Source organism: Panthera tigris, chromosome D1, assembly GCF_018350195.1.
Source record: "Panthera tigris isolate Pti1 chromosome D1, P.tigris_Pti1_mat1.1, whole genome shotgun sequence".
NCBI lineage: Eukaryota > Metazoa > Chordata > Mammalia > Carnivora > Felidae > Panthera > Panthera tigris.
Genome location: NC_056669.1, coordinates 112522292 through 112544684, shown reverse-complemented (window position 1 = coordinate 112544684; position 22393 = coordinate 112522292). Strand labels below are relative to the sequence as shown.

The window sequence follows — 22393 nt, the reverse complement described above, 5'->3', positions numbered from 1 at the left end:
CACTGTCGGTGCAGAGCCCTATGTGGGGCTCAGACTCATGAACCGTGTGATGATGACCCCAGCCGAAGTCAGAAGTTGGACGCTCAACAGACTGAGCTACCCAGGCACCCCTTTGGCTGAGAGTCCGTGGGGTTTTTTTTAAATCATGTAGCACATTTATACTTAATGTAATTTCTAATAGATTTGGGTTGAGTTCTAATAGATTGGGTTGAGCAATGTATTTTGTGCTTTCCATTTGTGCTAAATTTTTAATGTTCCCTTTACTACACTTTTCATGCTTAGTTTGCTCCTTTGGTCGGATTGATGGTCATTTCTCGTTCTGCTCTTCCTTCTATTGGCTTTGAAGTTATATATTCTATTGTCATTCTTGGAGATGTTAACCTAGGATATTTTAAATGGATCTATAGCAGGGCTAATTGCTACTTTTACCCACATCTGCAAAATAGGACATTAGAACACTTTTGATTCAATCATTCGCCTGCTGATTCATATTCTTTGTTGTCGTGTGTTTTAGTCCAGCCATGTTTATTTTTTAACCCAATGGTTCACAAATAACAGTGTTTTCCAATATCCATATGTATTTAAATTTACCCACCTATCTGTCTCTTCTGTCATTCATCATTTATTTTTCATCTCAGATCGTACATCTGGGATCACTTTTTACCACGTTCACGTGGTATTTATGAGGATTTCCTTCAGTGAAAATCAGAATCTGCCAGATTTTATTTTATTTTTTAACGACTTCTTTTACTGTTGTTCTTAAAAAAAAATATTTCCACTGGGAAGAAAATTCTGGGCCCCCCGTTGCCAAAATGGTTTTCTCTCAGCACATTGAAAATATCATCCAACTATTCTCTGGCTTCCGTGGTCAGTCTTGCGGACAAAGGTGAGGACGAGATCTTGCTCCTTGGAAGACAGAGCGTCTCTTCTCCGTGGCGTCCTCAAAGGTCACTGCTGTGGTTCTAGTGTTCTGCATTTTCACTGCAGTATCTTCGTGGGGTCTCTTCTGTTTGTCTGTCTTGGAATTCGGTGAGTTGCCTCAATGGTGTCTGGCATCCATTCTGGATTGCTCTCAGTCATTACGTCTTCGGATTCCATTAGACATGCGCAGACCATCTCACTCCCCGCCATGCTTCTTCCTGTCCCGTGTTCTAAAATCAGATTGTTTCCCTACACTGTTTTCTGGATAACGTCTTCCGATTCACCAACTATTTCTTCAACGGTGTCTAATCTGCTGTTAAACCCGTCCAATGAATCTTTCCAGTAATTTCCCGATTCTTTTTCTATTTATGCGAAACTTCTACGTGGCTCTTACGCATGCTTGATAGATCATGTTTATAATCTCTTTTTCTTCACTTGAACTTTTAAACTTTAAAAAATCTTGGAGTGTATCGAATATGGCCGTGTCATATTTGGTTTCTCTTGCTTCTCGTATCTAAAATCTTTGTGAGTCGGCTTCTCCAGTCTTTTTAATGTTTTTATTTTTTATTTTTTCCTTGCTGGTTCTCATTCATGGTGTTTCAGCCCCTTTGAGGGTTTTCTTCTTTTTAAGTCTTAGCTTCCTACATCGTAAAGTTGATCTGTGGGAATTTTTGAGGCCTAGGGGAGTTGAGGGTCTCGGTTCCGTGGAACCTCGGAAGCACTGAGGTTCCATGGTTACCTGTTCCTCTGCTATACATGTGGGAGTGCCGCCATCCTGGACTTTGAATTCTAGGCTCAAGTGCTCCAGCCCACCCAGGTGGTGTGCACTTGGGCCTCCAAGCTGAGTGTGGATGTGATGTCTCAGAGCAAATGCTATTCCACTCCCCTTAGCAGCAAGGCAACCTTCTTTACAGTCTTTTTGGGAAGTGGGTTATTTCTCATCGACCCTCACACTGAGCGTAGAATCCTTCGAAAGTCGACGTGTAGGGCCGGGCCGCGAGACTCCCCACCTGGGGCCGGCCCGGGCTTGGATGCCATCCATCACCGCTGGAGCTCATGTTTGCTTGGCTCATCAGGTGCCTTCAGGGCAACTCTTGCCTCTGTGGGTTCTGCTGTCTGTACTTTTAGACTCTGACCTCCCTTGCCTCCCGGCGAGCTCATCAAGGCCAGTGAGTCTCGCTCCGACACGTGGTCAGACAAGCTCTCGTCCTCGTACGGGGGACAAAATCGGGATTTTGAAGATGGGGTTTTTCTGGGAAGCCTGGGCCTCACGCCTGCTGTGTCCCAGGTCCCTGTACCGCTTCCTGACTCTGCTGATTTCTGTTCCCCCGCGATCCTGGGAGCTGCTGGGCAGTGGTGATAAGTGCGGTTCGTGCCAGCCCCTGGGGTCTTAGTCATAAGTGGGTCTCATGCCGGAACCCCAGGGGGTCTGGGTTGGGCCACCAGCCTTCAGCAGGCTGGACAGGGAGGGACACACTCCTGCAGTCTCTCTTCCCCTCAGAGAGGAAGGAACCCCCACTGACTTGTACGGAGTCAAGGCCCTCCTGGCCTAATTCAGCCTCCAAATCTCAGTCCTGTCCTATTTTCACGTTTAAAACAATAATAATAACAAGTAATAACGAATGTTGCGCATTTAAAACAGAAGACAGAGACAGAATGTGATCCACAACACTTAGGACATTTACTGTCTGGCCCCTTTCAAGAACTTGGCTGACCCCAAGCCGAGGCCAGTGTTGTCCAATAGAAATCGAATCAGGAGCCACAGATATAACTTAAATTTTTCCAATAGCCATATTTTAAAGGTTTTTTTTTTTTTAACGTTTATTCATTTTTGAGAAGCAGAGCACGAGCAGGGAAGGGGCAGAGAGAGAGAGGGAGACGCAGAATCCGAAGCAGGCTCCTGGCTCTGAGCTGTCAGCACAGACCCCAACGCGGGGCTCGAACCCACAAACTGTGAGATCATGACCTGAGCCAAAGTCGGATGCTCTTGACCTGAGCCACCCGGGCGCCCCTCTAATAGCCATGTTTTAAGAGATAAAAAGAAACAGATTAAATTCATTGTAATAATTTTTTTTATTTAACCCAATAGATTGAGAATATTATCGCTTCAGTAGACAATAAATACAAAAACTTCCTGGGACGATCCACACTCTTCAAAAGCTGACGTCCGTTTCACGTTTACAATACCAACGGGGAAAGGGAAGAGGGTGTGTTTTCGTAAGAACTACGTGGTCTGCACTTAGACATAAAATGTACAGTTAAAAAGGAGATTGATTCTCCCACCTAAGTCATTCTAAGCGTAAAGTTTTCCAGTAGCTGAATCGGGGACCTATGTTTAAACTTAAAGGTGAATGTGCTCAATTTAAATCCAAGTCAAATTCACTTCCCCCGTTTCGTGAGCCACCTTCAAGCACCGCCAAGTGGGGCTGAGGTGATTGGGCAAGGCCGCTCTGGTGCCTTCCCCCGGCATCCAACCCAGGCTGGACCCAGGGAGGGGCCCGGTGGACACCGACGTGCGGAGAGGGTGCCTGACGCGGGGCAGACGCGGGGCGGCGGGCAGGAGAGCGGCTTCTTAGAAGCTCTGACGCCCCCACAGGGGGCTTGTCTCTACAGACCCCTCCTCGGCCCCCGTCGCACAGAACCTTCCCCGGATTCCCTCCCTCGAGCCCCCACGACCCATGCCTCTCTGCCCACCGTCTGCCTGGGATCCTGGTTCTTCCGCAGCCTCTGTCTCCCACCGGCCAGGCTTCCCCCCACTTCTGCTCTCAGGAGTCGGTCAGGAGCAGCGCTCACTGCGCGAGGCTGTGTTCCCAGGGTCCACGCTACCTTGGTTCCGTCCTGTCCCTCGCCAGTGGCTCAGGCTGGTCCCATCAGGAAGTCGGGCAGGGGTGGGGGGCTCCAAGGACAACCCTGCCACCCCCCCCCCCCGCCTCTGGCCTTCCCCCGACACCGCTCTCTGTGCTGGTGAGCTGTTCTTGAGTGACGTGGCCGTAAATAGGCGAAGGCGTGGGCTCTGGCTGATCAAAGGGCCCCCTTCAGAAGCCTTCATTAGCTGCTATTCTGGGAACTGGTTATTTTAAGGTTAGTGTATTTTTTCTTTCCTGAGGAGCCGTCTTAGTGGATGGCGAGGTCCTGAGGTCTTGGCTCTTCAGTCAAACCACACAAGCCCTGTTTTGTCTGGGGTCTCAAAGATAAACCTGTAATGAAAGCGTCAGTTGGTGCTGAGTGCCACCGCCCCCATTCCTGGGCAGAGGTGGGCGGGCCTGCCGGGGAGTCCCCGGGCCCCGCGAGCCCAGGAGACCGGGCACTCCGAGCGGGGCCGCGTGGGGCCCCGGGGAAGCCGGGCCCAGCATCCTCGCGGCCGGGGCAGCCCCCGCAGGCCGTGCCCGGAACCAGTCTCGGGAGGCTTCCTTCAGTAGAACAGCAGCTCTGGCCAACGGTCTCCTGTGGCAAGATGCCCACCCCCAGCGGTGGCCGGGGGGGCGGGGGGCACACACAGACGTCAGAATGTAAGAAGACGCAATACCCGGGGCTGGCACGCACGCGGGGAGACGGACGCGCTCGTGCCTCGCTGGTGGGACGAGCTCCGGGACGGGGTCTAGCGGCGTGTGTGGACGTCAAAAAACACGTGCCCTGGGCTCTAACGTCTCCACTCCCACGATAGCAAAGCACGGGGGTGGGGCATTTACGGGGGGGCGCTGGCCGCACCCCGTCTGTAGGAGCAAGAAAGAGCCGCCCGCTTGGGGTTGGGGAGGAGCCCCAGGAGGGCAGCTTCCTGGGGAGTAGGGACCCCAAGCCGTCCAGAAGCGGGTAAGGAAAGCGTGCGGCCCAAGGTGGGCACGGGGAGGGCCATGACGCGGGGACCGCACGCCTTGGAGACACCTGGTTCTTGTTGGTCTCGGGTCGAGACGCCCCTCACAGTCCGTGCGCGCGTTCCCAGGTGCGACAGGGGCGTCAGAGGCCAGGCAGCCGCCCTTCCCCGCCAGCCTCCTGCTCTGGCGCTTGGCCCTCGGTCAGCTGGGGCTGCTCTCCCACCAGGACCGCTCCCACCGGGACTGGCCCCCGCCCTGCGGTCACTCCCCCGGGGGCCCCTCTGCGGGGTTCTCAGCTCACCCAGCACCCTGTCTAGGGCTCGGGAAGGTCTGAGCCTCCTTCCCCTGTCCGTGCAAAGACGGGGGGTGCTGTCCGTGGGGGCCAGGCCCCTTCCCAGAAGTGACACACGCATCATTCCCCATTGGCGACCAATGGCGTGGCCCCTCCCAGAGGGGTGTGGGGAGTGCAGTCCCAGCGGAACGGCCGGTTTCCAGCCGCGCGATGGGGGGAGCGGGGACCTTTGGAGCCGTCCGTGGGTCAGGACGTGTGTCTGGCCACGTGCATCCAGAGACCGCAGACGCGCCCGGGAGGTAGGCCCGCCTACCCGAGCGTGGGGTGGCCTCCGCGTCTGCCGCGCTGCAGCAGCCAGCCACTGAGGGCGGTGACAGCACGGCCAGCCGGGCAGAGCCCTACAACAGCCCAGCGCCCGAGGGGCCTCCGTGCCGGGCTTGGTTCTGTGGGTCGGGTCCCCCCGGGGGAGAGGCCTGGGAGGAGCACCCGTGTCTGGCCATCCGTCCGTCCAGCACGGGCCGGCACCCAGCAGTCGTGCACGCTTGCCTGGAAGGGACAAGAGAGGGCGATGGGAGCGGCTGTGGTCAGCTATGGGGTCCACCTGCCGTCCGAGCCCTCCTCTCTTCGCCCTTGTCCCCGTGGTCTGGGTGACGGGGCCAGAGCAGGAATCCCTGCCTGAGGGGCTGAACCACACGCGTCAGGAGCCCCTGTGCTGAGGCCCGAGAAGTCAGCGACCCATCACGCCTGGGGGTACCGGGGTGGCCCAGCGGCAGAGAGGCCCAATCACCTCGGTGGGTCTGAGTTCCTGCGGGAGGTGATACAGTCCCGCCCAGTCCAGAGAGTCCGTGTCCCTCATTGACACGAGAGCGTCGGTCAGGGGGCCTTTGAGGGACCTGTAGGTGTTCCAGACCTTTCCGTCCCATCAGAGGTGAGACCCTTAGGTCCCTGTGGCATCTAGAGGGGTTGGCCACCAAGAGGCCACGGATGTGGGATGGAAGTCAGAGCCACGGCTGGCCCAGAGCTGAGAGCTGGAGCCTCTAGCCGGGCGGACGCCCAGGGGCAGCCTGCTGGCCGGAGCGCAGTCCCGGGCCTCTCCACGTGCGAGGGCAGAGGCTGACCTCGTGGCTTGCCCTTTACCGCTGCCCAGCCCACTCCCTCCTGGCCAGCAGCAACAGGTGCCCCATGGTGACAGCCTCGCCGCTTACTGGCACCACCCGCTCGCCTTCCCAGGAGGGAGTGTGAGTGCCAGCTTTCGCAGCCTGTTTGTGGCCTGAGGGGCCCCACAGGGGCCTGAGAGGCTCTCCCTTGATGGGGTGGAAAGGCCTAGAATGTCTGCAGGTCCCTCCGAGCCACCTTCTGGCCCGGGGCCCGGGGCTGGGGCTATTTGGTGAATGGCAGTGATCCTGAGGATAGCACCCCACCGGCAGTGGGCCCCCACCTCTGGGACCTTGAGCCGCTGTGGCTGAGCGGGGCCCGGGGGAGCCCGTGGGGAGACAGCCAGTGCTCCCCGCTCTCTGAGCCTCAGTGTCCCCTGTAACCAAGGCAGGGAGGTGGGAAGGAGAGAGGTGTGCGTGTGCGTTCGGGGCCACTCAAGCTGGCCTGGTATCCCGTGGCCCCCGATGCCCAACAGGACCAGAGCCTGCCCAGAGGGTTGCCAACAGCTGGGCCCACAGGTGCCTCCAGGGCCGGCCCTTTTCACCCAACTTATGGGCCCGGAGCCTCGTCCCTTCCTGAGGTCGTGCCTCAGTGGAGGCAGGGCCAGGATCTGGGCCCTGGGCATCGTGGCTCCCGTGCCCGTGTGTTCTCAGATTGCACACGTGTGGCTTCTAGGCCTCCCGCTCATACGTGGCTTCCAAGGGGCCTTCCTGTCGCCCCTTCCCATTTTACAGAAGACAAAACCCAGCCTTCCCTTTGCCTTTGTGCAGCCAACAGCTGGGTTCAAGCCCTGCCCCCTTGGCTCACTAGCCATGAGAACCCATGAGTCACATCGGGGCCTCAGTGACCCCATGAGTCACCGAGGGTGTTAGTAGTGCCACTGGGCCAAATGCCGTGGAGAATTCCTGAGCCGATCCACATCCAGGCCCGAGGGACCTCACATGCAAAGGCCCTGTGGCACGGGGAGATACAGCAAACTCCGGAACCAAGAGACCTACCTGGGTTTCTGACTGCAGAGCTCAGAAGGAGTCGCGAGGGTGGGCTGGCCACTGGGCCGGGGGTGGGGTTCAGGGACTAGTCGGGAAGTTCAAGCGCTGCCCTGACCCCACTCGCTGCGTGGCCACGGACAGGCCTTCCAAGCCTGAGCCTCAGTTTCGCCAGCCGCACCATGGCCTCCCGCTTCTCGTGCCTTCCACAGCCCCAGAGAATTGTTCTTCCCGCCCCCTCCCTGCACCCCCCGCGCCTCCCTTCCCCTTTCCTGGGCGTTTCCCTTTCGGTCTGCCCAGAGACGATACCCCCCCCCCCACCCCCGCCCGGCTAGGCCTCCCTGAATGACTCTATTTATAGGCTGCAAATACTGGCCAGAAAGGAAATTTACATTTTTTGAAAAATGTAGCTCAAGTCCCTGTGAACTTGTGTGGGTCGACCGAGAGACGCAGGAGCCCAGAATGGCGGCAGGCGAGGGCGCGTGCCCGGCGGGCGTGCACAGCACCCTGGCCGTGGGTCCCCCGCGGTGCGCAAAGGCCGGTGCGCGATCGGCGGCCTGGACCGGGAGAGCCGCAGCGGGCAGGCCGGCTGCGGGGGCCCAGGCATGAGGGCGGCCCGGAGCCTTGTCTTTGAGGCGAACCCTGCCCAGCCGCCTTGGCCGACCTCAGGAAAACATGTATTTTGATCAAAATGGGCCCTTTTTTCAACTTGTCACCCTGCGGGTCAGGGCACGGCCCGCCCCCGGCCAGTCCTGCATATTAAGCAGTGGCTTGGTCACCTCCAAAAATAGACGTCCCGGCCCCGAGGCCCAGGCCCCGGCCGAGTGGCCCCCCGAAGGTGGGCGGCGGGGAGCCCGTGGCCCGGCCACGCGGGGGGCCGCCTCCCCCGGGGTCCCCAGAGCCAGGCCAGGGACAGGATCCGAACGTCCGTCCGGGAGCCTCCGGGGCTGGGAACGGGGTGGCGGCCTCGGCGGCCCGGGCCCGACGTGGGGGAAGGGGGGGGGGCCCGTGGCGCGTGGCAGGTGGATGCCGGCAGGTCCCCGCCCGCAAAGCCGCGGGCGGCCCCCACCCTGCCCGGGGCCTCCAGGTCCGCAGGCCGGGGACCGTCCTCCTCCCGGGCCGCCGCGTCCACAAAATGGCTGACGCCGTCGTCCGGGCTGGGGCGGCGCGCGCAGGGGAGTCGCCGTGCGGACCTGCTGTTTATTTTGCCGAGCGCGCGGCCTTCTCGTTGCCCGGGTTCCGAGCGCTCCAGAGGCAGATGGAAATTTTTGTGGATTGAACACGGAGCTGAGGCGCGCTGGGCTGTTTGGGTTGGCAGCGGGCTCCCTCCCCACCCCGTCCCTCATCCGCTGCCCCCGCCCTCGTCACCGGAGCGTCCATTCATGCCTCCGCTCGGGGTGCCCTCCCTTGCTCCCCCCGGGGGCCGGGCGGGGGCTGGCCCTGCTGGCCCAGAGGAGGTAGCCTCGGACCCCTCCCCAAGTTTGGGAGAGGCCGCAGGACGAAGGGAGACCGAGTGGGACGGCCCGCTCCTTGGGGCCCTTTGCAGGCCGGGGCCCCCTCTGACCTCCGGATCCTCGTCTGTGAAACGGGAGCCATTGTACAGACAAGGCAAGCAGTGTGTGGGGCGTGCCTGTGGGTGCAGCTCCAGGAAAACGCTCGGGACACGAGGCCCGTCACAGGTCCTGCTCGCAGGCAGGCCCACAGGCACCGGGGGAGCGTGAGGGGCGCGCCCTCCCACTCAGAAGAAGCCCTCTGTGTCTCGGCAGGACTGGAGGGTCCGCCGGTCTGCGGGAGACGTCTCTAGGGGCAGGGGAGCAAGGCCTGTGGATATCTGCGGGGATAATGTCCCGGGCAGAGGGCACAGCCGGTGCAAAGGCCCTGAGGCGGGGCCGGGCCGGGCTCACGTGAGCGGCGGGCAGGCGGCAGCGTGGCGGGAGCCACGGGCTGAGGAGGAGCCTGCAGGTCAGGGGCAGACAGGTAGAGGGCCGGGCAGAGCATCAGGCCTGGTGAGCCACCGGAAGCTGGAGGCTTCGCTGGACAGAGGTGGGGTCTTCAGGGCCGAGGAGGGCAGAGATCTGACCGCGCCACTCTGGCAGGTTGAGAACAGACGGAATGCAGGGAGGTATGGCCGCAGGGGGGACCTCGCGGGGCCGGCGTGTACCCCTCCTGCCCGTCCCCCGCGCCCACTGCCCCCACCCCCACCCCGCGACGCGGGCTGGTCAGCGTGCACAGCCCCACTCTGTTCCCAGCCGGCCAGGAGCCACAGGTCAGGCCTCTCACATAAAGAGCCATCTGTGTGGGCAGAGAGGTGGCCGGCCAGCCTGCCGCCCGCACAGGGACACTCGATCCAGCGGGGCCTCCCCGGAGGGGCCTGTGGACACCCTGTTGGACCAGCGGCACCCACCCCCCTGGCAGAAGATCCTCAGGGTGCCGTGAGGCCCTGGCCCGAGGTACTGACATCCGGGCGACCCCTGTCACCTGGCCACTATGGGCCCCAACATCCAGAGCCATGGGGCCCGGCAGGGTGTCTGTGGTCCCGTCCTGGGTGGGGTCTCGGCTTTGCGGCTTCATGACACCACCTTTTTATAAGAGGGGTCGTGTCCCACATACCCATAGGGTGGAAACTGCGTTGGCAGGGACCTGAGAGTCTCGTCTCAACCCCATACCTTCTCCAGATCCCATGGGTGTCCTAGAAATTGAGGCCCCTCTGGTCTCGGCAGAGGGACCACAACTCACGGGAGTGGAAAGCAAAGCGACCAGGAAAGGGTCCCCCTGAAGAACTGCCCGCGTGCGCACAAGCATTCAGTCATCATATGTCCGTTGGTACCAGCCACACGCGGGGGTCGCCCCAGGAATGGGACGGGCTGGTCTCTCTCCCTCGGAACACATGGTCCGAGAGGCGGGACAGGGGATGCACCCAGTGACCCGTAACTCCCTATTTCCCAGTATGGAAAAGAGGGTGCACGGGGCGGGCGGGGGCCTGGGGCCAGCCGGGAAGGAATGAGGCGGAGGCTGTCGTGGGATGGAGGAGTATCCGGGTCAGCAGCCTGTGCAAAGGCCCTGGGGCACAGGCAGAAGGGGGGGCAAAGCCATCTGAGGCTGAGAGCAGGCAAGTGAGACGGTTCTGCGGCCGCCACCCTGTCCCGTGCCTGTCCCTTCCAGGCTCCTCTCTCCTGGTAGGTGGAAACGGGGAAGCCCACGGATCGCTGTCCTTTGAGGACAAAAAGATGCCCATGGGCGGGCAGAAGGCCCTGGGAGGATGTGGCTCATCACACCCTGCAAAGTCGCAGAGGGCAGGAGGGCAGGGCCAGGCAGGTCCCAGGCAGGTCCCAGGACGCGAGTTTGCGGTCACTCCCGGTTCCCGAGTCCGCTCAGCTCACCGGCACGCAGTCAGCTTACCGTTCTCTGCCTCGGTCTCCCTGCCTCGTCTCCCTGCCCCGTGGGTGCTGCGTGGGCCGGGCAAAAGCACCCAGAACAGCTGGGGAGGCTCCGTGTCCTTCCCAGCAGGGAGGTCCTGCCATTCCTGGGCTTGCAGCTGTCGGGGGGCACCCCTGTCTGGGGACCCCACCCGCAAGGCCACGGGGGAGCAGGTGACCTGGCTTCTCTGTCCCACCCCATCCCCCTCCGTTCCTAAGACTGGAGCGGTGCCCCCAAACAGCCTGCCCGCGCCCCCCACCCAGGGCCGGCCGGAGCTAACGGAACGGTGACCTGTGGGCACGGGTGGGCACCACTGAACTGCTTTCTGTGCCAGGCCGGCTCCCTCCCTGCCTCAGGCAGACCCTTGGTCGCCACCCCTGTGCTCACCTGCCATCCAGAGTCCGTCTCGTCCCCTCCCCGCTCCTGCTGGCTCCAGGCTTTCCGTTACCTCAGCACAGCGACGCCCGGCAACCCCCCACCCGCCAGCCCCAGAGCCCCTTTGCGAGGAAAACCAGCTTGTTTTTCAGCCCGGTAAACCTGGCGGGAGCCGCACGGCCCCCTGCCTCAGTGCTGGGACCCCCGTCATGGGCACACGGAGGCCCAGGGCAGCAGGGAGGCCCCTCGGGTTCCCCCACAGAGCCAGACGCTGTGGGCTGTTCTCCCTGTTGAGGGCCTGTCCTTGTCCCCACGCAAGCCCGTTGCTACACGGTCCCTGCCCGCAGCACCCGACAGGTGTGATGGTAGCAGGACGTCGGGCAGGTGCTGACACAGCTGACTTCCATCCGGTCACGGCTGGTTTCTGTGCAGAGGGAGCCTGTGCCTGTCCCGGACCTCGCCCTAAAGGGCCGTTGAGGTCAAGCCGGACCCACAGGAGAGAGTGCCACCCGTGGCTGGGGGCACAGCATCCTGGGACTTATGAGGACTGTGCCCACAGCCCCGAGACAGGCAGTGCCAGTCAGGAGGCCCTGCAAGGAAGAGGACGGAGCCGGAAGCCGGGTACCTCCCTAGTGACGTCCCCCTTCACCTGTGTCCCCGTCCCCCACTGGCAGGCAGGGGGCAGAGCATGCTCCACTCCGGGGGCCATCTTCCCTGGGCTTCCCTGACATCCGACGCCAGCTCCTGCCTTCTGTGTCCCCCAAAGCCCCCCAGAGCACCCAGGGCCGCCCGCCCCCCTCAGCCCTCACTCCGGGTCCCCGGCATCCTCCCCTGTGCACATCTGACCCCCCTTGGCCGTGTCTTGAAGGCTCTCCTCTCCTCTGTGGGGCTCAGCTCCATATCCTCCTCGGCCCCCCTCCATGCTTCCCCTGCTCCAGCCCCGTTCCTGGGCCGTGGGACCCTTTCACACCCAGCCTCTGCCTGTGCTGTGCCCCATCCCAGACCGCCTCTGTGGGCACGCACGGCGCGAATGACAGGGGGCAGGGGGAGGGGGACACAGACACCCAAAGGGGCTGGAGCACGTGCCCTGCCCACCCTCCGTCTTTCCTACTTCCTTCAGAAAGGGTCCTGGAGAAGGTTCCTCAGTCCCACCTGCAGGCCAGACAACCTGGGGACGGGCCAGTCCCCAGTGCCCACCCGGCCCTGATGCCAGCCAGGGTCACCCTAAAAATAGCCGTGGGGTGGGGGGGTCTTCGGTGGCAGGGGACCCTTTTGGACTAATTTATTGGTGACAGCAAAATGACGCCGAGTCCTGAAAGAAAGAAAGAAAGAAAGAAAGAAAGAAAGAAAGAAAGAAAGAAAGAGAGACCCGCTCTATTTCCTCATTAACATAATTGCAAACAGAACGAATCTTTCTTGATTTCATGTAAACAACAGCTTGAAATAGTTTATAATCCTTGCAGGTATCATATTAAGTTCTTACTTATGGTCTGGAAATTAATTAGCCTTGCAGCAAGACAAATGTGAGAACTGTGCATTTTTGACAAGAAAATTAAGCAGCTATTGGGGAAAATGTAACTTAATCGTCACAGAGAAAATTGTTTGTAAATTGGTCGCGTTGTCTGAACTCTCGCCTCTGTGGCCGCCGGGGGCTGGGTGAGCGTGCGAGCTTGCGTTTGCCTAATCTGGGGCCGGTTTGGGCGATTATTGGGGTGGCGGTAGGGGGAGGGATCAGAGGGACCGAGAGCGGGGCAGGGACGAGGAGAGGAGGGAGGGACGAGGAGACCCATATGAAGGAGCCCATGGCGGAGGAGGGCCAGGAGACGGGACGCAGCGATCGGGGGACCACCCTTCCCTGACCTCACAGCCTATACTGGGACCTAAGGGAAAGAGGAAGCAGAGCCCTCAGGTAACTGGGAGGAGGGCTCCACGCAGAGGGCAGTATGACCAAAGGTCCTGGGGCAGGGCTGAGTCTGGGACAGACAGGAGGCCGAGGGGGCTGCAGCAAAGCGAGAGAGGGGCCGTGCAGGAGAGAAGCCCTCAGACAAGGGGTGGTTGCCGGGAGCCTTGTGTGCGAAGGTTCAGGTGCCCTGCCCAAGGCGGCTGGAGGGCAAGTTAGGAGGGAGGAGTGCGACCAGTGCTCAGCGGCCATCTTTGGCCCAGCAAGGTGGCGAGGAGGGGTCGCGGTGGACGTGCCCACTGCCCCCCCCCCCGCACTGCCTATGGTGGAGGCTGGTGGGGCAGGCAGGTGCAGGGCGAGGGCTGCTGGAACCAACACCCTGCTTAGCATTCGTGCAACGAGGCACGTTGCACGGCTTCTGTGTGCCTCAGTTTCCTGAGCCCTGACGTGGGGGACGGACGGGAACAGCCACCAGGCTGTTTGGGGATTGGGGATGTGCCGTGTCGCACACCCAGAGCCGGCACGTAGCGCTCCCCAGGGAGGACGGGCGAGCACGGTTTTCCAGGTTACGGAGTCATTCGGCTGCGGTGGGCAGCAGAGAATGGGCGGAGGCAGAACAGGAGGAGAGGGTGGCTCGGCCGGTGCTCACGAGACTCTGGCCGTGGGACCAGTCCCAAGGGGTAGAGGACAGAATCACACAGCCCGGTCTGGCCGCCCGCTCTGGAGAATGTTCCGGAAGGGGTGGGGAAGGCGGGCGATCGGCAAGCCGCCCAGGGTGGGCCCTGGGAGTGGGGATGGGGAGGTGTGCAGGGTGCCAGAGATGCTGAGAGGTGAAAGCAACGGCATCTGGTGAAGGGAGGGGATGGGCTGGGTGGTGGCTCCGTGGCCATGCCAGTGGCCGAGACGGGGTGGCCCCGTGCAGGACTCCGGAGGCATACGAGCCCTTCCACTGCAGCAGGACGCCCCCAAAAGTCTCGCGGTGGAGGCAGGTCAGGTGGGTGCCCGGCGTGCCTGCAGGGGCCCCCACCCCCACGTCCCCTCTTGCTGACTGGCCCCTTGTATCAGTCAGCACACGCTGCTGTAACAGATGCCACAAACGGGCCGCCTAAACCGTGAACGCTCATCTTTCACACCCCTGGAGACTGGAAGTCCAAGGTCAAGGCTGCGGCAGGGCCAGCTTCCGGGGAAGGTTCTTCCTGGCTTGTGGAAGGCCACCGTCTGACTGTCCTCTCGTGGCCTCCCCGGGGCACTGAGAGCTCTGGGACCTCCTCCCACGAGGGCGTTAATGCTGTCAGATCGGGGACCCCCTGTGACCTCTCTTCGCCTCAGTGTCTTCCTCAAGGCTCATCCCCAAATACAGTCACAGGGGTTACGGCTCCAGCATGTGGACTTGGGGGGCGCGGTCCGGTCCATAACACCCGTCCGCCGCCGGAGGGCCCGAGGGGGAGCCCGGGGTCACCCCCGGCTCCTCCCCTCCCCCTCCCACAAGCGAAGTGTAGGGGCACCAAGCGGGAAGCTAGAGAGGGAGAGAGCCCTTGCCTCTTAGGGCCACACCCATTGGCCAGGTCAGGGCAGCACAGCGCAGCCCCTCTGCACGGTGAGGGGACCCGGGTCCGTGGGGCTCCTCGTGACCGCCACCTCCCCCAGCAGCACGGGCCCCGGGCCCCACACGGGTAACAGAGGAGCCCGCGGCAGGGTGCAGGCCCTGGTTCTGCCTCAGTGGTCAGGAAGCGGGCGGCTTCGGGGTCGGGCGTCGGACCCCGACCTACTGCGTACGAGCTGCGGGGCCTCGGGCCCGGCTGGCCTCCCTGAGCCCGCTCGTCCTCGCTGGAGATCCAGGATGGCCCCCCCCCCCGCCCCGCTGCCCTGAGGTCTGTGTGCTGACCGTGCGGGGACCACGAGAGCCGCTGGGAACGTGCTGGGCACACAAAGCCTGTCGCGTAGCCTGGACAGGGCGCCCCAGTGCCGTGTAAACTCTGAAGCGAAGGTGTGCGTGGCACTGCCCCGCTCCAGACCCTGGAACGCCGGAGCCGCCCAGCTGCCCACGCCCTGCCGTGTCAAAGCCTACAGGCCACTCTGCCGAGCCACTGAGGGTCCCCTGCTGCCCACGCAGCCCACACATCCTTCCCGTTGGGGAGGAAGCTCAGGCTTTGCAAGGAAGGAATGCCAGACGAGGCCACCCCAAACAGCACAGACGTCCCGTGTCTTACCTACTTTCACACCAGCACGGGCCCGACCTCCGCCCCTCTCGGGGAGGGGTGGGGCAGAGCCCCCAGAGCCCTGTTCAGCACTGGGGCCTGGGCGCGGGGGGGGGGGGTGTCTTAGCTCTCAGCTCCTCCTTCCTGCCATCTCCAGACCCCCAGACAGGCCCAGGGGTAGCCTGGTGACATGGACAGTTCATGCCCCTGCTCTGAGCCTCCATTTTCCCACCTGTACAATGGCGATGATGAGAGGCCCCAACTCAGAAGAAGCAGGAGATTGAGGAGGAATTCCTCTGTAGGGCGGGCTCCCTCGGGGAGGGTTTTTGCCATTACTGCCACAAGGGAGGAGTTCAGCTGGGACTGGGGGGTGGCCCTGTGACCAGGGACCCACGAGGTCAGCTAAACCACTCCCTGGCCATGGAGAAGGTTGCATGGAACCTTCTAGACTGCCTAGTCTGCTGAGAGGGAGGACAGCAAGACAGTAGACTCAGATCCTGGCCCTTTCCCTGTCCCTGGCCAGTGGGACTAGGGACACAGCGCAGCCTCCCAGACCGCGTCAATACCGACCATCATCTCGAGGGGCCGGCCCTGGAATGTGCTCCCCCTTGGACGCTGGTGGCCTCTTGATGGACCCCCTAAGACCTGTTTGTTAATCCCGCCAGAGACCCCGGCCACGGCAGAGCAGGGTCACAGTTTACCCCGGCCTCACCACCCCTTCAGGGCTCGGGGCTCAGCTCGGTGCTCTCTCTTTCAGGCCTCCACGGTGGCTCTGGTGGCCACTCCCGTAGGGCAGCCCTATGCCCCCAGAGTCCCCAGGAAGTGAGGACAGGCCTGGCAGAAGCTACTTCACCCGGCCAGCCCCCCGCCTGGCACTTTGCAGAGGACAGAGGGCACCGGGCACCTCCTGCATGGCCACGTTGGAGGCTCCGGGTCCAGGAAGTCGGGGATCACAGAGGGAGGGGGGCAGGGAGGGGGTCGACACCACGGGCTGGTAACAGCAAAGCCACTGCCAGTCCCCCAGCGCTTCATGCCCTAGGCCAGGGAGCCACCGTCACCCAAGCCCACGCCCTTGGGCCCGGGCAGCAGGGCCGGGGGGTCCCCAGCCATCCCAGCAGTCCCTCAGCATTGCCTGTGTCAGCCAGGCTGCCCGTGGATGCGACCGGCAGGTGGGTTAGGCCGCGCTCTGGGCTCGTCTGCTCCATGAAACGACCCCTGGGCCCCCCCCCCCACCATGAGACCCCCGGGACAAGGCCTGCCCCGGCCACTCCCCACGAGCAGAAGACAGGCAGGCAGCGCAAATCCCAGCGTCAGCCAGGCACTGGGGCACCTGCCAGTGTGGCACCCGTAAACCTGGAGGGTAAGAAGGCCGGGGGGCCCGGCAGCTCAGGACCCCAGCCAGGGCCCCACACTGGACACACCCAGGGACCAGCGTGGCCTTGCAGGAGGATTCTGGGCTTGTCTGAGCTGATCGCAGAGAAATGAACGGTGTCTGCGAGTCCAACAGGGCCTCCGAGGGGCCGCGTTCGCCTGCACGGAGCTAGGGCTTGGCGAGGGAAAAATGCTCCCGGCCAAGGGTCAGCCCCAGCCAAGGCAGGGATGGGCCGGGGTGGGAGCCTGGCCTGAAAGCCCTGAAGGCAGGGCGGGGAGAGGAGAGCCCAACTGTGTGCTCGGGGGGTTGTCTGAGGAGGTCTTGGGGCGCAGATAAAAATATGTCCCCGAGCCAGAGTGGGGGGGACGCCGTCCCCCCTACCCTGGAGGATGCACCTACGTCCCCGGGAACTCTTGAGGTGTCCCGTGCTGTGGTTGGGATCCAGAGCTGGTGTGCCACCTGACCTCACCCCTGCAGGCGTGCTGATCCCGGGCAGGGCTGGGGAGGGGGTGGGCGTGCTGGGGGAGGGTCTGCGCGCCGGGTTCGGGGAGGGGTTTCAGAGCAGCCTGCCTGGGCCTGTGCCCTCTGGAGCTCTGCTGCCGGCCCCTTCCTCCCTGCCTGCTCCAGCCTGCCCAGAACGCAGCTCGGGGGCCGGTGCCCGCCCGCAGCCTGCCCCCCAAATGCCCGGGGCTGCCACCTGCCCAGGCCTGCCCGGGGAACTCCCAGGGCCCTTCTTTCTCCTGTCCTCTAGGCCGTGGTCCCCGCTCCTCTCCTGGCCTCTCTCATGCCCTCTGGCCCCCAGCCCAGCCCCACCAGCTCCCACCCTGCCGGCTGCCTTGTCGTGCGCCCGCTGGCCGCTCTGTGCCCCACGCTGGCTGCCAGTCCCACAGCCCCAACGTCAGTGGAGTTCAGCCCAGCCCAGGAGGTGGAGCCACCTTGGGTCACCTCTGCAGCCACCTGGCGGGTCCCGTTCATGCCCAGCCCGGAGAAGTGCGTGGCGGTAGCTCGTGGAGCTGGGCAGGGCCACCGGGCTGTGCAGAGGGGGCCGGTGTCGTGCCCTCCGTGGGAGTGCGTGTGCTCTCGAGTGTGAAAAGAACCAGGAGCTGTTTCCGCATCTTAAATTCGAGGTGTGTCAGGGGGGGTCACACGGTCCTCCAGGAAAGCCGGTGGCCAGTTAGAGGGTAACGGGGGGTGGGGAGTGCCCTGTTCCCAGCACGCCTAGCGTGTTTCGGGGGGGGGGGAACAACCAGCACTTGGGGTTTGTCTTCCCAGTGCCGAGGGACAGGCCACCGTCTGACATGTGCACGGCTCGTAGGCGTGAAAGACCAGCCCCGTGGTCCACGCCCCAGCGCGTGCTGCCTCCCGTGCGGCGGGCGCCGCTGGCCTTACGCGTGTTTGAGGAGGCGGAGGCCTGGGCGCACAGCCTCGAGGCGCGGGAGGGACTCGTCTCCAACCCACTGCCCATCCCCCGGGACCCAGGATAACGTTTCTGGTAGGGGAGAGGCAGGAGCATCACAAACCAGATAGTACGTCGAGAGCACCAGCCGTGTAGGGGGAGAGTCAAGCTAATGTGTCCAGCTTACAGACACTGTAGGTGTGGGGCCGTGGGTGTCACGTTGAAACCATTTAAAAGGCACAACCAGGAAGGGTGTGTGAGTAGCCAGCCCGCAGGCAGCGGGCAGAGGTGACCTCCACCTCGGTGGCTCAGGCTGAGCCAGCCTCTGCGGCAGGGCTGAGAGCTGGAAACGGGGAGCGGGGCTGCAGTCTCACGAGGCCCCCTCCCCGCCGGGCGGCGGGCCAGGGAGAAAACCGCAGGTGACAATGGAGAGAGACACTCCTTAGTAGAAAGGCACTAAGGGTGGGCAAGGAGCTGGAAAGACAGTTCACAAAAGAAGGGTCACAGAGACTGAAAAGATGCCTCACCCCTTCTGTCCTCAGAGACAGGGCTGGTCAGCCACGGCCCAGGGGTCTGATCCGGCCCTCAGCCTGTTCCTGTAAATAAAGTTTTATTAGAACACAGCCACGCCCACTCGTGTAGGATGGGTGTCTGACCGCCCTCACATTGCAGTGGCAGAGTTGAGGGGTTGTAACAGAGACCACCCGGACCTCGACGCCTAAAATATCTACCCCCTGACCCTTTACAGAGAAATTTGCAAGCCCTTGTCCTAAGAACTTAGATGCAGAGATACAAGACTGGATGTAAATTCTGTGCTGGCAACGCAGGGATGAAATGGGCCTGGAAACTGGTCTCCCCTTCCAGAAAGTGCCTCGAGGAAATGTGTCAAGACCATGAAAACCTGCTCCTCCCCCTGCGGCCCTTTGGTCCCCCTTCCAGCAATCTACCCTGAAGAACGAATCAGAGGTGCCCCAAAGAGTAACGTGCAAACCAGCTAATGGCAGTCTTAGTTTTAACAGCGAGAAATTAGACAGACAGCACGGCCAACATTTGAGCACTGGGGATCATTATGGAGCTTCTAGTGACCTGGGAAAATGCCTAGTGTACGAGGTGACTCGGAGATGGACGGGGAGCAGCGTGATCCGAGCGGGCGAGGACGTGTGTGTGTGTGTGTGTGTGTGTAGAAAACAGCGCCTTACAGAAAAGCGGGCTGTTCCCGCTGTCTGTCTCTGGAGGGTGGGCTCCCAGATGCACGCATGAAGAGCTTTTCCTGTACTTTCCAAAATTTTGTCCTGAGCCGTTTTGGTTTCAACGAGTGGGAAACAGTGAGCAATAAATGTGGAGGGGAGGAGGCTTTGAGGGGCTCCCCTGCAGAAGCGCCTTGTCTGGGAGCGGCGGGGGGGACCGCAAGCTGGGCTGTGGGACCGGGCACCCGCTCGGGCCACGCCCAGGTTGGGCCAACGGGCCAGGCCCGGGGACCTCTCTGCTCTGCTCGCTGAGAGCCATTGGGGTCACCTGGGGCCTTGTGTAGGTGGGGCGGGCACCTTCCCGGGCTCGCCCGCCCGACCTGCTCCCCACCTGCCAGCCGCGTGCCCCAGCCCACTGCCTCCACGGGGCGGCCATCATCAGGTGGCTGCTGTGAGGACATCGAGGCTCAGGTCCCCTTTTGAGGTGACTCCCCCGACTGGGGGTCTGTGTAGTGGGTGGGACCCACCCCTGCGGCCCCAGAGACTGACACCCTCCCCTGAAGTAGGGCCGGGCCCCTGCCCCAAACCCCCCCCTAGGCCTCAGGTGCCTCCAGCCTCCGTACTGGTCCCCCGTTTCGATGGGGCAAGGGGCCCAGGGCCAGAGGGACAGAGCCGAGTGGCCGCTCGGGGCGGGCGCGGGAGAGTCTCGGCTCTTTCCAAAGGCGCCAACGTTTCCTTGTCACAAAATGAAGTCAATGGGACAGTTAAGGGCGGGAGGGGGGGGGCAGATTTTAAATTGCCGCTTTAAGCCATTTGGAAGTCTGCTAATTATTCTCTTGGGGAAAGAAATGCAGGTTCATTATTATAATGAGCTTTGGGCAAAATATTTCATCAAACGTGACACTGCGGTGGCTCCTGAAGACAGTGGCCTCCCTCTGAAAGGCCTCCTGCCCGCCTCGCAGCTAATTGGCCCGGGGTCTGCCTGGCCCTGTGCTGTTTGTGTGCTGTTTTAATTCGCTTATGAAAAGCCCCCGCTTTGATGTCCGGGACCAGATAAGGACGTCGGCGGGGACCGGCGCGGGGAGTGGGTCTGCCCGCGAGGCCTCCCCGCCGCCCGCTCTGGGCCCCAGGCCAAGGCGATGTCATGAGGTAGCTGCACAAACAGTCCTGCCTGAAAAAATATGCTTTTGTTTCACTAATAAATCTCTCCTTGGAACACTCCCCGCGGGCCCGCGGCTCTCCTTGGGCCGGCCACTGCCTGGCGGGGCCTCCCTGCTCGGCACCGGGCACGGGGTCCTGTGCCTCGAGGTAGGCACCACGCGGTCCAGCGCGGCCCAGACCCGCCTCTGTGCCGGCCGCCCCACCCCTCCCTCCCCTGCCCTCTTCCCCGACCTCCCCACATGCTGGCCTCAGTGACCTCTCTCCGCCCCCTTTCCCTGCCTCCGAGCTTGGTCCTCAGGGGGCGCCCAGCTTGGGTGGGGGTAACCAGTCTGCAGCTCACATCTCGGGCCGCGGGCGGACAGACCACCCCCACCGTCCCGCCCGGCTCTGTCTCTGTGCGACCGCCTGCCTTCCGTAGGCCTGGGGGACGGCGGCCCTGCCGTCGGGAGCCCAGAAGGCAGCTCAGCCTGGCCTGCCCAGGGCCTGTCCGGGGTCACAGCATCCTGTGCGGGAGGCGCCGGCTCCGCTCCAGAGCTATCTTGGCCAGGACGGGGGACTGAGGCCGGCACCCTGCCCATCCCAGGCAGACCCCGGGAGCCGGCAGCCGAGGGATATACGGGGTGGTCCGGCCCACGCGGAGGGACAGGCAGATGGCGTGGCACCCCTGGGCCCGGCTCTGTCCCCCTGCCGTCACCCCCTCCTTGCTCCTCTGCCCCCTCTCAGGAGCCTGCCTTAACCCTGACTCTCTGCCCGGCCGCCGCCCACTTCTCTCCTTCCCCGCCTCGCCTCTGCCCCAGCCCCCCATCTCCCCTGTCGCCCTCCAGAAGCCCCCCTTCCCTTGCCTCACCAGCTCCCCACAGCCCCTGTGGTCTCTCCTGTCAGTGACAGGAGTAGCATTGACAGCAGGGAAAGCTGAGCTCGGACCCTTGCCTTCCCACTTCCTGGCTGTGCCACCCCAGGCACCCCTCCCGGCCCCTGGGAGGCTCGCTTTCTGCGTCCGTAAGGAGGAGTCAGGGACACTAACTCTGGGCCCCTGGCCAGGATCACCTGGAGCCCTGTCTGTTGAGCACCTGGCCTGGCGCCCGGCGCGTGGCAAGGTGGAAGTTCTTGGTCCCCACCCCCTCTTGTGGGCACCACTGTGGGCACTGCTGTGGGTTTGTCTTCCCCGCCCACTGCCAAGCACCAGACGGGGATTTGACACCATCTGCCCGGGGCACCGAGAGCCCGGTGGGCTGCGGCTCGAAGTAAATGCCACCGGGCTGACCCCGCGTCCACTCCCCACAGCACCCGCCCGAGCTCCTACCATGTCCCAGACAGCGGGCGTGTACTGGGGGTGCCGCAGGGACAAGATGGCGCTGCCGGCATTATGGCGCTGGCCCCGATCAAAAGTACACCGTGTAATCGCAGACCTGGACGGTGGCCGTGCAGGAGCAGAGCGGCGCACTGTGACAGAGGGGACCCGAGGGCGAGGGAAGACCTCCGAAGGAGGGGTATCTGAAAATAGCCCTCAGGGTGCTATTAATAGGCTTTGGTGCAGAGCTGTCCAGAGGAGAAAACAAACAGAGGACTCTGATTTCTCCATAGATGGCTGTCATTAATGCTTTTCAGTGGAAGTGTTTAGATAGATGTTTTCGTTCTGCTTGAACTTCTAGAAAACTCAAGCAGTACAGAAAGGTTGGAAAACAAAAGTAAAAGCCTCCAGGGCTTCCCTTCTCTCCCTAGGGATCTCCCTTATTATCCCAGAAATACCCATCTTTAATGTGAGAACATTCTGGACATTGCATTGCTTGTTGCACGGAAAAAAGGACGAGTGGATAGACAGGCGGATAAGTGAAGAGATAAATGGGGTTGTGGGATGGGTGGACGGATAGATTACTGAGTGGGTGGGTGGCTGAGTGGATGGATGGATGGATGGATGGATGGATGGATGGATGGATGACTGGATGGATGGATGGATGGGTGGATGACTGAGTGGGTGGGTGGCTGGCTGGGTGGATGGATGGATGGATGCGTGGGTGGGTGGGTGGGTGGGTGGGTGGAAGGATGGATGGATCAATGAATGGATGAATGACTAAGTGGATGGATGGGTGGATGAGTGAGTGGCTGGGTGGGTGGATAGATGGGTGGATGAGTGGGTGGGTGGGTGGATGGATGGATGGATGGATGGATGGATGGATGGATGGATTAATGGATGGTTGGACAGATGGGTGAGTGGATGGAT

General features: G+C 62.1%; 1 protein-coding gene across 2 annotated transcripts in view; it reads left to right on the top strand.

Moving 5' to 3' along the window:
- The window catches only part of KCNQ1 (potassium voltage-gated channel subfamily Q member 1), a 316086-nt gene that overhangs the window by 253998 nt on the left and 39695 nt on the right, over positions 1-22393 (top strand). Inside the window, exon 16 of one of the 2 annotated variants that reach the window (XM_042958456.1) lies at positions 3011-3100. The exons of the other annotated variant lie outside the window; for it this stretch is intronic. Within the exon in view, the coding sequence (XP_042814390.1) occupies positions 3011-3085 (75 nt within the window). The 3' untranslated portion in view covers positions 3086-3100. Of the gene's footprint in view, positions 1-3010; positions 3101-22393 lie in introns of those variants that run through there. 2 annotated transcript variants of the gene reach the window in all.